General features: G+C 57.1%; 1 protein-coding gene across 1 annotated transcript in view; it reads right to left on the minus strand.

Annotated features, from left to right (window-relative positions):
• The window catches only part of ALOX5 (arachidonate 5-lipoxygenase), a 46,788-nt gene that overhangs the window by 2,855 nt on the left and 29,389 nt on the right, over nt 1–14,544 (minus strand). The window contains exons 7-15 of the mRNA XM_014537492.1: nt 13,971–14,143; nt 10,507–10,653; nt 5,657–5,860; nt 4,879–4,965; nt 3,249–3,427; nt 2,828–2,949; nt 2,392–2,492; nt 1,940–2,110; nt 528–721 (exon numbers count right to left, since the gene is read on the minus strand). Of these exons, the coding sequence (XP_014392978.1) occupies nt 542–721; nt 1,940–2,110; nt 2,392–2,492; nt 2,828–2,949; nt 3,249–3,427; nt 4,879–4,965; nt 5,657–5,860; nt 10,507–10,653; nt 13,971–14,143 (1,364 nt within the window). The 3' untranslated portion in view covers nt 528–541. The remainder of the gene's footprint in view (nt 1–527; nt 722–1,939; nt 2,111–2,391; nt 2,493–2,827; nt 2,950–3,248; nt 3,428–4,878; nt 4,966–5,656; nt 5,861–10,506; nt 10,654–13,970; nt 14,144–14,544) is intronic.

The following is a 14,544-nucleotide window of genomic DNA, read 5'->3' on the forward strand; positions in this document are numbered from 1 at the left end:
GATGTCTGAGTTGGTTGGAATGTAGCATGTGGAAGCAAACCTGTTTTAAATGCATTTTGTTTTTGTGACAACCAATTCTTTACTTGGGCATGTATCACACGCAAGAAATGGAACTAAGCATAAACAGAACAGAAACTAGTCATTCCATGTCTCCAACAGGAAGCCCCTATCAGTCATCCTGACTGGCTGGTGTAGAAGTGCTGAGCGAGGTGTCGGGCAGAGGCCACACCATCTCACTCTGTGTAGGAGGGGTCCCTGCAGTGTTGCCTCTTTGATCAGACTATGGGCTTCACTCAAGACTGAAGAATAAAAAAGGAATGTGCACCGAAGCTTAGCTATCCTGTGGCCCACCCTGGGTAGCCTTTGGTGTGAAGCCAGTGAGCCTGGGGCCTGAGGGCAGAATCCCCAGGACTCCTGGTGGGCTTGGGAGAGATGACAGGAGGCCTGCCCCTTGGCCGCCTCGGGAGCCTCCCCAGCCGAACAGGCTGGAGTCTGGGTGCCGAACAACACCGGGAACGGGCGGCCACCTGGAGTGAGACGCTCAGATGGCAACGCTGTTGGGAATCCGGTCTGGAGACAAGTAGTAATAGGGCAGCTTCTTGTTCTTGTTGCGCTCAGCGATCACGCTGACGATGGTGTCGAGGTTCTTGCGGAATCGGGTCATGGCCTCCTTCACGGGTTTCTCAGTGAAATGCTCCTCCGGGTACATGCCCAGGAACAGCTGAGAGCCGGGACAGACAGACAGACAGGTTACGCTGCAATGCAGCGATGCTAATTGACAGACCTTGTCCCACGCATGGACAGCATCCCCTGGGAGTCACCCTCTGCCCGCTGCTGAGAATGCTGAGACGGCGAATGCCACCTCCCTCCTGCTTTCCCTGAGGAGGCCTCCGGGGAGGGGGTGGGGTTACAGACAGACAGAAGGCAGACATCACTGCCCTGCTCCGGGTGGCTGTAAGGACATGTGACGGTGCAGGTAGGTGTGGAGGCTGTTGGTCCCAGCACGGCCGTGGAGTCCCACCTGCCTGTGCTGCCCAGCACCCCGCCTGCCCGTCTAGGCTCCAGGTGGCAGCCCTGGCCCCCTCCCCTGCCAATGGTGTGCTCATCCACACACTCACACAGATGAGAACTGGACATATTAAAAAAAACACGATTGGACTGTTAAAGCTAGGAAGTGTCGTATTCGAGCAGAGGAGCCAGCGCGGGCCCTCCCCTGCCAATGGTGTGCTCATCGACACGCTCACACAGATGAGAACTGGACATATTAAAAACACACGATTGGACTGTTAAAGCTAGGAAGTGTCGTATTCAGGGCTGGAAAGGGAGCGAGAAGCATCTCAGGCGGATGATGGGATTTCGGATTTGGTCTGTGGAGGGCAGCTCAGTCTCATCATTCTTTGACCAAGAAGTTCCCCTGCTAGGAGTGTCTCCTCTGATTCCATTGCACACGTGCAAAGACACGTATCCATAGACATTAGCAAGGGACCAAAGCATAGCAAATGCCCTGAAGTGACCGCCACGGGTCTGGGCCAGGCAGTCGCCTGTGCAGCACCAGCTAATGGCCGGGGCTGTGTCTGCTGAGTACCCAGCTCTGGGTCTCGGCTAAGCGAGGTGCATGTGCACGGGCATGTCTGGGAGACCCAGGAAACTTAGTTGTTGCCTCTGGGCAAGAGAAACCCACACAGAGCACTTTGTCTGCAGCTGGGGCGGTGGGGGTGGCTTTGTGGGGAGGTCACCAGTGGCACAGAGTCCTCCGCGCTGTCTGCCCAGCCGCCCAGCTCCCCCGTGCCTCCGGCCTGAGGACCTCAGGGGCCACTTCCTGGAAGGTGAGGACCCAGGAGGGCAGGGGGCCACCCTGAGGCTGAATCACAAAGCCCCGCAGTTGAGGAGTGGGTTGCACCTGGGGCCACCTGCCCACCAGGAGGGCACACGGCCTCACCTCATTTTCCTGGAACTGGCTCAGCGCCCACACGGCACCCAGGTGCCAGCAGGAGCGGCCTCGGTCCGGCAGTGTGTCCACGATCTGCTCAATGGTGACCACCCCCTTCGCCGTGGGCGGCGGGGCCCGCATGGTTGGGGGGGCGTTGGGGATCCAGGAGCACCAGTCATACTGCAGGGAGAGCCACAGACAGGCAATGCAGCTGCTGCCACCATGTTTCCCGCCTCCCACCTGGGCACCCACCCACTCCCCCAGGGCCCGGCAGCCAGGCGGCAGCCCCCTCGTGCGGCTGTGGGAACACCCGATTCGGCCCCGAGGCCACCTGAGGTCCACCTGGCTTCCTCTAGCTGACAGGCTGGCTGGCTGGCTGGGAGACTGCAGGTCAGTAGGGGGCAAGGTCAAGGTGACCTTGGCAATTTCCCTCCCAGAGGGCTGGCCCTGCCCTTGCCCACCTGGCCGAAGTTCACTGCTGCGTGCTGGGCTGAGGCCGTGAAGATCACCACCGTCAGGTACTCCGACAGCTTCTCCCTGGTCTTGATGGACTTGGGGAAACCTGAGGCGGAGCCACGGGCGCGCTAAGGCCCTGCCTCCCAGGAGGGACACCCAGCCAACAGAGCCCCTCTCCCCCACCCCCACCCCAGCCTTCCCTGGGGTCCCCCACACCAGGGCTGGAGGGACTGGCTTGGCCTAGTGTCCCGATGTTTCTGACCTGGGCTATCAGGGTCACAGAAAGCCCCTAATGTCCCGATGAGGCATTCTGGGGTCTCGGGGACTGTGGCCTCAGCACCAGGTGCTCAGGTGAATGTCACAGGCCAGTGTTGCCCACGGACACTCGGACGTGCAGGGAGGAGAGGGAAGAGGACTGGGGAGAGCTGGGCGAGTCCCTACCTGAGGCCTTCCTGCCCCGCATGCCGTACACATACACGTCCTTCACGAAGTCCTGCAGCTCCTGGTCCTCCTCCACCACCTGGTCGTTCTCGTAGTAGATGCCCACCACGTCGGCTGTGAACCTGGCTCAGGAGAGGGGCCCAGCTAGGAGTCTGCAGAGCTGGGCCCGGGCCCGTGGCAGGACCCCAGCAGTGACCCTGACACTTACCCCTCACAGTCCGGGACATCAGGGTCACCCAACCCCCCCATACCCCCCTCCCCCTCAGTGCCCTGACAGCAAAGCCAGTGCCTGGTCCCTGAGTCAGCGTGCAGGCCCTGGCTAGGTTCATCCTGCCCATGCCCACTGCTCCTCAGGGCCCCCTCCTCCTCCAGGACCCCCTCCAGCCACACAGAGTGGTCCCACAGCCCAGCATGCACTCACGCCCTGATGGCTTCCCACACCAGGAGCCCGTCGTCCCGGTAGAAGTAGTAGGGAATGTCCTCTGTGCTGTCCATGCCCCGGGCCTTGATGGCCTCAGGAAAGCACAGGGAGGTGTAGGTCAGGTTCTGCATGGCCTTCTGCACCATCTGCACGTGCCCACCGCCCCCTGTGGCATTGGCCTTGAGCGGGAGGAAGAGAGAGTGCTGTGAGCCAAGGCCGGCACCCCCTCTCCAGCTTCCGGCCCCAGAGCACCAGGAGTAACTAACTGTGCTCAGCTGAGCAGTGGCCAGGCCTGCAGGGGAGGGATGTTTAACTCCCAGAAGCCAGGGCAGCCAGTGAAGAGGCTACAGGGAGGAGGCTCTGTGCAAGGGGTTGATGGACGGGTGTGTGGGGAGCCTGGGGGCAGCTGTAGAGGGAGGGGCCAGCTCCCACAACGAGGAGGGCAGCAGGGACAGCTGGCAGATGGGGACACAGGCTGCCCAGAGTCCAAGGAGTGCTCTCGGTGACCAATCTGTGACTGAGAGAAAGGGGCAGCAACAAGCCCCCAGGCCCTGCACAAGCTGTGGAGGGCTGTGCTATGTTCAGGGGAGGGAGGGAGAGACCTTCTGGGAGGGAGCGCCCTCCTCCCAGCAGCTAAGATAGAGGCACACGTGTTCTCAGGCATGCACACGTGTACACACACACACACACACACACACACACGCGCACACGGGCAGAGGGCCACAGAATCTCCCAAGGAGGGCTCGGGTGCCGGGTGCCAGACATGGGTCCCTAGGGATGGTTTGACCCAAGTGGGACTGCTCAGAGTTGCCCTCGTGCCATGTGGTCACTGTGTGGAAGCCTGAGCCTGGAGCTCACAGCCATGGTCCCGGCCCCGCCACGGGCAGCCTCGTGGGAGAGTGAGGCCAACACAGCTGGAAGGCGGGGGCGGGGGGGGTGGCACCCCTACATGTCCAGGTATATGAGGCAGTACCTCTCCTTTCCAGCTTCCGCTGGTTTGACTTGGGTTTTGTCTTTTGCAACCTAAACAGTGGCTCAACCTTAGGGACCATCTGGCGGCTCACTAATGGGAGGTGGGAAGGAGGGAGGTCAAGGGTGAGGCTGCAGGTGAGGAGAGGGAGGAGAGAACCTGCACTTGGTAAGGCCGTGGGAGGTGTGCGTGGGGTCAAAACAGTGAGGTGCTGCCTGGGAGAATGTAAGGGACCAATAGGGACCAAGACGCCACTGGGAGGAAAATGAGCTGGGAGCGCTGCTGGCCGGGAAGGGCAGAGGGTGGGAGGGGGCAGCAGGTCCCTAGTGCCGAAGAGGAGAGGAGTGGGTGCGGGGAGGCAGGGTCTGCACCCACTTGCCCGAGGTAGGGAGGGGAGGGTGGGGAGGGACAGGGAGACACGTGGGAGGAAGACCTGGTGGTGCAGGCAATGCACTCAGAAAGGGAGAGCTCGCCCAGGCAAGGTGGAAGGAGCCGGACTGGCACAGAGCCTGGGAGCCCTCTCTCTGCCGCCTCCAGCCTCCAACCTTCACCCCCACGGGGCCTAGGGGCCTGGCCTAGAGGAAACCTGTGCGGGTTTGGGGAAGTGGCTGCCCACCAGCCTGGGGGCCGCCCTGCGTGGGGCGGGAGGGAAGCGCCCACCTTGTCAAAGAGGCCGTACTCGCAGATGAGCTGCTCCCGGGCCTTGGTGTTGATGGCGATGGTGAACCGCACGTGCGCCACCAGGAGCTGGGGGAGCAGAGGGAGCCTCAGAGGAGGCCGGGCGGGGCCCCTCTGGAGCCCCCAGGGACCCTCGGCACCCCCGTCCAGTCCGTCCAGTCTGCTGTGGAGGGTGGCACGAGGGCTGGGGGAGGAAGTGCAGGTGGGCCCTGGCCTTCACCGCCTGATGCAGCGGAGACGCTCAGCGATGGAGACAGTGACGAAGGTGGAAATGGCTGACGTGTGTGGAGCTCCTCTCCGCGTCACGCAGTTCTAAGCTCTAAATGCGTTAACTATTTTGATGCGGACAGTGACCCTAGGAGGCGGGTGCACTATTTGATCTTCATTATACAGATGGGGAAACTGAGGCAGGTGGGAATATTCTTAGCCTGCAGCCACCCTAACAGTCAGTGCTGACAGGGACAGAGGGGCAGTGGGGGGCTGCCACCTGGGCTCAGACTAGAGTCATGCTGATCTCATTTGCCTCTTCAAAGGGGTCTCACCGCCTGGGCCACCGGGATGTCAGGCCCCAGGCCCGTGTCCTCAGGGACCAGCAGGCGCTCAGCACTCATTACCGCCCCCAGAACACCTCTCCAGGATCCCTGTCTGCTGGCCTCGAAGCCAGGCCTGTGGGGAAGTCAGGCCCCTCCCTCCCTCCTGCCCCTCCACATCCAGAAACCCCCCTTCCCCCCTCCCCCTGTGAGGCAGTCGCTTGCTGTACCTTAAAAATGGGGTGCACGGCAGGCAGCTGGCGGTACATGGCGATGCCAAACACTTCGGACACCAGGTGTGTGCGCAGGAGGTGGGTGACGGTCTGGTGGATGTGGAAGTCACTGGAGCGCACCCAGATTTTGGCCAGAAGCCAGTCGTATTTTGCATCCGAAGGAAGGAAAATGGGGTTTTCCTCTCCTGGGACTTGGTTGAGCTGGGACATAGAAGAGAGAAAATATGCTTAATCTTTCATCCCAAACCATAGCTCCCGGAAAGCCTGGCTGCTCAGGAAATTCCAGAGGATTCTGGATTCTTTTTTTAAATTAAATCTTTATTGTTGAAAATATTCCATATTCCCTTTTATTCCCCACTGACCCCTTCTAGCTCACTCCCCCCCCCCAGGCCTTCACCACCCTATTGTCTGTGTCCATGGGCTATGCATATATGCAGACAAGCTCTTTGGTTGATCTCTTCCCACTCACCCTACCCCACCTTTCCTCTGAGATTCCACAGTCTGTTCCATTCGTTTATGTCTCTGGGTCTTTTTGTTCATCAGTTTATTTTGTTCATTAGATTCCACGTATGAGTGAGATCATGTGATACTTGTGTTTCTCTGACGGGCTTATTTCCCTTAGCATAACACTCTCCAGGTCCCTCCATGCTGTCTCAAGGGGTAACAGATCCTTCTTTTTTACTGCTGCATAGTATTCCATGGTGTAAATGTACCACAGCTTTTTATCCACTCATCTACTGACGGGCCCTTGGGCTGTTTCCAGGTCTTAGCTATTGTAAATTGTGCTGCTCTGAACATAGGGCTGCATACATTCCTTCTGATTGGATTTCTTAAACAGGGGCTTTTGAATCCTGGGAGGATCTTGGGGGAGAGCAGGTGGCTCAGGAGGCTTTGTTTCCCGTCCCAGCTACATCGCTTGCTACCTGTGGGACCCGGGGCAACTTCCTGAGCCTCCGAGAGCCCCGGTGCCACCACCTGGAATAAGGGGACAGTATCTGCTCCGCTCACAGGGCTATCGGGGGCCGTGAATAAGGCGTGAAGGCACCAGCCTTCAGTGCTCAGGGCACATGCTGGGTCTTCCACCGGCCCCACACCCCTCTTGCCTTTCCCACCGCTCACTCCTTCCTGGTTCCCGCTGCCTTTGGTCTCCTGCATGTCCCTTCCTCTGCTCTCCCCGTAAATGCTCTGTCCCCAGGCTCTGCCTCAGGGCCTGCTCCTGGCTCCCTGCTTGCCCCGACCCGCCTCTGGTTCCCAGGGCTCTTGTCCCTCACGATGCAGTGTCCCAGGCCACTGTCCCTTTAGCCCAGACCTCTGGCCAGTGCCTCCCTAGCAGAGACCAGGCTGTCTTCCCTCTCCAGTTGCTACTCCACACTGGGCCAAGGTGATATTTTTTCTAAAAAGGAAATATGCCAATTTTTTAAAAACACGAAGTCACCTCCTAACGCCTGAAAAGAAAGCCCCTAACTCCCTGGTCTGGCCGCTGACATGGGACCCCTCCCTGCGTCCTTCCCCTTCGCCAGGCCACTGGCTCTTAGCTGCGCCCATGTCAGTAGTCACGGCATCACCACGCTGCTCACCTTCAGGACCCCTCGGCATGTGTCATGTGAGTCTGCAAGGTAGGTGCTCATTATTCCTCTTTCAGAGAGGACAGGCTTGGAGCGGGGACATTTACCACGACATTGAAGACTGGGGAGTGGCATTCCAGCTGCCGGAGCAGGTGAGGGTTGGGCTGAGTGGAGCTTGGCTCACTGGCGGGCCGCCCTCCCAGCTCAGTGTGGCTACAGCTGAGTGACCCAGCTGCTTGCCATGCGGGGGCAGCACCGAGTGGGCGCCTCAAGGTCATACTGAAGGTTTGGAAGGCAATGTCCCTGCTTCCCTCTCAAAAGCAGCAGTGTCCAATAGAAAAATAATGCAAGCCACAAACAGAATTTAAAATTTTCAAGCGACCACAGTAATGAAAGTAAGAAGAAACAGGTGAAGCTTATGTTAATAATACTTTATTTTACCTAATATATCTAAAATATTATCATTCAACATAAAAAATAATATAAAATTACTAATGAGATGTTTACATTCTTTATACGGGTAATATATTTTATTATTGTTAGCATGGAGTAAAGCTAATGGTGTTTTTGAGGAGTACATTTATTGACACCTTGCTAAATTAACTAATTCTAGTAGCTTTTTAAAAAATTAGAGTTTCTTAGGTTTTCTAAGTCCACCAAAATATAGTTAGTCTTCCCTGGGGTTTTTTTTTTTTTTACATGTTTATTATTTTATTTTCTTGTTTATCACATCCAGGACAATGTTAAATAACAATGGTGATATGATATTCTTGTGTTTTTGTTTTTTTCATTTTTATGGAATTCATTGGGGTGGCCTTGGTTAACTTAACTGTATAGGTTTCAGGTGTATAATTCTGCAGGCATCATCTGCATATTGTAACATGTGTTCACCACCAAGCCAAGTCTCCTCCATCACCCTCTATCCCCTTCACCCTCTCCTGCCTCCCTTCGCCCCCTTCCCTCTGGCAGTCACCATCTGCTGTGTGTCTATGAGTTGTTGGTTTTTGCTTAATCCCTTCACCTTTTCACTCAACCCCCTCCCCTCTGGCAGCTGGCAGTCTGTCCTCTGTATCTATTTCCGTTAGTTTAACTACTTTGTTCATTAAGCATTCTTGTTTCTGATTTTAATGAATATTTCCTGACTTCATCACATGGAGGTAATTTCTTTCATTATTTTAATTTTAGTCGTGTTATTCCATTTCCTTTCAGTTTCAGTTGGTACAACCAGAATGTTTTCCGTGTAGGCGTGTGAATTAGGCCGATACAGAGGCATCTGGGATACACTCGCGTGGTTGTGACCATGGGTCACGTGTGACACTGCTGCGTTCGCTCTTCATCGTGGGCATGAAACACCGTTGTCAGAGTCTCTCACGTGGGTGCCCTCGGCTCTTCCGGGGCCTGCCCGCTGCAGCAGGTCTTGCCAGCCTCGCAGCAAGGCCGGGGCCATGTGCCCGGGAGCTCTGGCAACGTCTGTCTAACGGCGCCTGCAACTCAGCGCTCATCACACGGCCTCTCACCCGTCCAGACACTGAACCAGCTTTCTAGATGCTTAGCTGGAAATTGGCCGATTTTCTACAACTTCTTCTATTAATTTGTGTTTTGCTTGGTTTTTATCCATTTCCTCCAGGTTTTCAAGTTTGTTGCCACATCATTACTCTTTTTAAAAATCTGTGATCGCCTTTCTCTTCTGTCCAATCTTGTATGTTTTTGCTCTTCTTATTCTTTCATTAGCCTCAGAGGGGCTTTTCCAGAACCAGACTTTGAATGTATTACTCTCTGGCCTTCGTTTGCGTGGTTCTTTATAGTTTGCAAAGTCTCCATTGTCAGGAGCGGGAAGAGATTCAGGGACATCCTGTGACTTGCCCAAGGTCCATGGCCCGTAAGCAAGTGGCAGAGCTGGGCCTCAAGCCAGGCCCCAACCCAGGCCACCCGAGGGCCCTGGGGCACCGGCTGTGTTGGGGCGCACCAGGGGGAGTGGCCCCTCCTTGCTCTCCTGGCTGCTGACTCCTCTTACATCACTGGTCCCTTACCCGTGCACAGCGCTCCTCTCTGTGATGGCGGGAACGCTCCCGCAGGAAACGTGCCCAGGACCGGGAGGGCAGGGGGGCAGGGGGGCACTGGCGTGAGTCCCAGCTTTGCTTCTGACTGCGCACCTGTGCCTCAGTTTCCCGCTCTGAGGTAAACGGTCCCTAGCAATAGTGTCTGCCTACCTTGCAGGGGTGTAGCGATGATTACATGACTAGAGGCAGGTCCTTCCTGGAACCCCTGGTGGCTACATGTTTCAGCACGTAGGATTGTTAAGACTTTAGCGGTGCGCATACTTCATTGTGTGACGCCTCTTTCTCCCACCCAGGTCTGGTGTTTTACAATCAAATATATTATGTTCCTGCTGTGACATATGAATTTCACATTGATAGGGACAAAGCCTTTAATAGCCTCTCCTATTGGTTCAGAGCGAGTTTTGCTACCAACGAATTTGCTGCCAATTTTTGAAAAGCCTAGCAGTGTTAGAACTTTTTAGATTTCAGGACTGAGGATAAGGGATTGCGGACCGTGTGGGTTAACCCTTAGGGGCAGTCCTGGCATGTGGTTAGCACCAGGCAAAATCAGTGGCTATGACGTCTCTAGCCCCAATGTCAGGCTCGGGTCGGCTCAAAGTGCTGTTTGCTGAATGCTTGTCGGCCTGTCCACCACGGGCCCCTGGGCAGCCCACCCCCAGGACCTCTGCCAGGTCCCACCTGCTGTTGTTTCCTGCTGGCTGGACCCCAGCTCCCAGTGTCGCAGATGCTGGTGCTGTGAGGAGGCAGAGGGCAGCCAGGAAGGGGAGGGATGAAACTCTACCCCCACCCGCCTCCCCCAGACGGCCCCAGGCCCGCATGGCTCCTGGCCCAGGCTCCATGCTGCCTCCCGGGGCTCAGTGACCCGCTCACATCACAGCTTCCCCTGCCTGGCCCCTGTTGACACTGTGATTTGGGGCCCTGTCCAGGTTGGGGTGAAGTGTTATCCCAGGGCAGGTCTCTGCAGACAGCTCATCCGGCCAGGAATTCCTCAAGTGGGTCTTGGGGAGTGGAGCCCTCCCTGCCCCGTGGACAGCGCTCCCCTTGCCTGGCAGGAAGCCCTGGTGCTTGTTTGCCGCCCGCCTGGCAGAGCTTTCTACCTCCTCCTTAGGAGACGCCGGCAGAGCTGCCCCTGCTCCTGGAGGCTCGATTGAGCCACCCAAGCTGCCTCCCTGAGCCCTGTCTGCTGAGGGGGAAGCCCCAGGACGGAGGGGCGGGGGCCTACCTGGATGGCGATGGGGACCATCTTGTTGACCAGGTTCTTGTACAGCAAGCAGATGGGGGCGGCCAGGAACTGCATCGTGCAGGGGTCTGTTTTGTTGGCATCGATGCCGTCCAGCAGCTCAAAGTCCACGATGAAGACGTTCCCTTGCTGCAGGAGCGAGAGGAAATGTGTCCACATCAGGGTCGGCCAGAGACGGGCCCTGGAATGAGGCCGGAGGGAGGGACGGCAGCTCCCTCCGGGGGGGCCCCTCGCTCCAGCGGAGTTGAGGTTTGTGGTTCTTTGTGCCCCAGCTCAGGGGCTGCCTCACGCCAGGAGCTTCAGGCTGCAGAGGCTTCCTCACAAGGTGAGGGCGTGGCAGTGCCCGGCTGCATTTGCTGTACTGAAGTCTCCTGCTCCTTAAGGAAGACTCGGAAAGGCCGCCCAGGGGGACAGTTTAATGAGAAGAAAGCAGATAGCGTTTAGATTAGCGGTTCTCAACGTGTGGGTCGCGACCCCTTTGGCGGTCGAATGACCCTTTCACAGGGGTCACCTAAGACCATCCTGCATATCAGATATTTACATTATGATTCATAACAGTAGCAACATTACAGTTATGAAGTAGCAACGAAAATAATTTTATGGTTGGGTCACAACATGAGGAACTGTATTTAAAGGGCCAGAAGGTTGAGAACCACTGGTTTAGATGAAATCAATGAGTCCAATAGCAGAGTGTCCATGCAGGATTCCAGACACATAAAGTTCAAAACCAGGCAAACTCCACTCCGGGTCACCCTTGGGGGAGAGCAGAAAAGGGGGCGTGTCTTTGGAGGTGGGAGGTTCTGCAGGGGTGGGGTCTACAGAGGCAGGCAGGGATCTACAGGTTCAAGACAGGGCCTTTGGCTGGGGGTGCTCCTCTGGGGCCTGGAGGAGCTGCAGGGCGGGGGTCTGCAGGAGTGGTGGCTCAGTGACTCTGTCGGAGCTGGTGGCGCGGTGGGAAGGGCCACGTGGCGTGAGATCACTGACTGGCTGCTCCTAATGGGCGCCCTTCTCTGTAGTTACTCTGCTTCACTGCAGAACAAATGTGCCTGGGGCTTGGGAGGCAGAAAACTGCCCTTCCCAGACTACGCTCCCATCCTCTAAGCGATCCCCCCTGAGTGTCCCAGCTTCCTTAGCACGGGCGGGGCCGGTCAGGCCAGAACTTGGAGTTTGGGTAGAGGGCAAGCAGCTCTTCTTAAGCCTTCTTTGTGTGTGTGTGTGTGTGTGTGTGTGTGCATGTGACTGCATGTGTGTGTGTGTGTTTCAGGTGTACAGCATAGTGACATTGGTATAACTTACGAAGTGATCCTGGGATAAGTCTAGAACCGCCTGACACCATAGTTATTACAATAGTATTGACGGCATTCCCTGTGCGGCACCTCACATCCCAGGACTGTCCTGTAATGGCCTTCCTCGTTTCCAGTGAGTGATGGAGTGCGCGGCGGGGGAAGGGGTCGGGTCAACAGGAGCTTAGGGAAGTGCATGTGCACGACTCCGCCCGCAGAGGTCGCAGTGGCCACTGCACAGGCCTTCACGAGCCCTGTCTGAGCGGCACCCAGGACCCGAGAGCTCAGAGCCCGGCTACTATCCTCCTCCTCTGTGAACACGAAGGGCCCCGCTGCCGTGTGGCACCAGCGATGAGCTCTGAGCATCTGCTGTGAGGCATGCAGGGCAGGAGTGGGACAGGGTCGGGGGTCATACACTTGGCCAACCAGGGCAGAGGGGTGTTCCAGGAGCGTGTGTGGCAGGACTCCTCCCTGGAGAAGAAGGTGGAGACAGGGGGGCTGGTGGGTCACAGGGCTGTCTGGGCCCCTGTGATGGGCTGGAAAAGGACTTTGAGGGCAGATGTGACCATCAGTGAGTACTACACAGGGCACGGCTGCCAATCAAATCATGAGAGGACCCAGGTTAGTTAATGTGATGGGAGCCAGGAGGCCTGGGAGCCAGGAGGCCTGGGGCTTGGGCCTGCGATGGGGCATTTCTCTGTAATCCCGAGTCACCTCCTCTCTGGGCTTCGGTGGCATCCTTCCGGAAGGCGAGGGAGCCACCCATCTCCCCGTTCTACATTCTAGGATCCCGCTGTGGACATGGGTGCTCTTGCCTGTCCCGTGCCCTGTCCTCTCCGTTTGGTCAGCGTCCTTATAAGGGCCTTAGTGATTGCTTCAGGGGATTGAGAATCGTGCTGTGGGCGACGGGGTGGCTTGTGTGGACGCCTCCAGCCAGTGGTGGCTGTGAGACGACTGCTCAGGACCGAACCACAGCTGAGTGTCCAGACCATCGCTCACAGGAAAGATGACCATGTGACCAAGATGGGTACAACCCACCTGCCCCGGAGATGGCAGGGACCCGGAGCAGAGGCTGTCCCCTGTGGGGTTCCAGATGCGCAGAAGGCTGCTCAGTGCCTCTCAGTTCGAGGATTCTCTGCCTTTCGAGGTCCTAAGATGCTCTGATGTGAAGTTTGAAACCTATAGCACTGACTCAAGTTAACACGCCCAGCAATTGATCTACAGAGGGAGCTGCTATGTGCTGCCTGCATGGGGCATGGGTTGTTGTCAGCCGCCCATGTGACCAGGTGGTGTCCCGGGGCTGGGCAGGCTCGGGAAGTGGGGTGGCGGGGACTGCCTGCCCTGGGCGGGGGCCTTTCCTGGGGTGCATCTGGGAAGGCAGCCCTCCAGAGGCAGGTGGGTAGGGTGGGGCTGGCAGATCTGTCCACAGGTGGTGCTAACCATCCCTCTTTGCCTGGGGCCCCAAGGCGAGCTACGCAAGCAAGATGGGTGACTGGACACAGCAGAAGGCCACGAGTCACCTGGGGACCAAGGGCCATTCCTGGGGCTCAGTCCCCAGCAAGGAAGGTGCTGACGCCGAGTCCCGCCAGACCCACCATGGAGGCCGAGACTATGTTTGTCTTGGAACTGAAGAGGGTCAACCCTCAGGTGAAGGCTGGAGCAAGGGCTGGTGGCGGGGGTTGGGGAGGGGATGGTGGGGAGAAGCAGATGACACCAACATTTCAAATTAGAAAGTCAAAAAGTCCATGTTTTCTTCTTTGTTTTGTTCTGCTGCAGGGTGGTTCCTTTACCAGGTTTTTCACCTTTGCAAGGTGGGTAACAATGTGATGCCTGGCCCACTACGGGCCCAAGTCAGAGGGAGCTCTGAATTGTTGTTGTTGACGTTGAAAATATTGACATTATGGTCCTAGACCCGAGCATCATGGAGCCACCTCCCTGTCAGTTCCCCATCCTGCGTTGGACAAGGCAGACCCATGGACGCCCAGGGGAAGGAAGCAGCTGTCGGGGCAGCTCTCACCCTTAGCCCAGCAGAGGGGCCTGAGGGTGAAGGCCTCAGGCCATCAGCGCTGGCCAACAGGAAGTGGTTTCTGTTGAGACAGAGTGACCGGGCCATCTAAGCTGGGCCTCCGGCCTGGACACTGTCTGCAGCCAACTAGGTCCTACCTCAATCTCCTGCTCCAAGGTGAGCTGCCGCTCCAGGCTGCACTCCACCATCTCGGTGGTCACCGGGAGCTTCTCGGGCAACTTGGTGCAGCGCTGGATCAACACGGGGTTGCAGCCGTTCAGGAACTGGTAGCCGAACATGAGGTCTTCCTGCCAGTGATTCATGACCCGCTCTGCGGAGGAGAGAAGCAAACCGTGGCACCGCCTGAGATCTCAGGGGGCAGCCTGGGCCCTGCCGGGTCCCCTCTCCCAGGCACTAGAGAGCTGCCTGCCCACCCCCTGCCCATCACTGGGTCAGGCCGTGGCAGCTCCTGCCCTCCCTGAGCTGGCCCTTAGAAGTTTCCTGGGCACCCTATTCTCAAGTACAAAAATAAAAGTAGGATAATGGGATTGCATTAACCTGAAAACTGCACAGCAGGGAAACAGCAGCGTGTAAGGCAGGCTACAGAATGGGAGGAAGTGTTTGCAAAGCATATATATATCTGATGAGGGGTTAACGTACAAGATACATAAGGAACTCCTACAACTCAACAAAAGGAAACTAATAGCTCAATTAAAAAATGGGCAAAGGACT

This window comes from Myotis brandtii, unplaced genomic scaffold (assembly GCF_000412655.1).
Source record: "Myotis brandtii unplaced genomic scaffold, ASM41265v1 scaffold1032, whole genome shotgun sequence".
NCBI classification, from domain to species: Eukaryota; Metazoa; Chordata; class Mammalia; order Chiroptera; family Vespertilionidae; genus Myotis; species Myotis brandtii.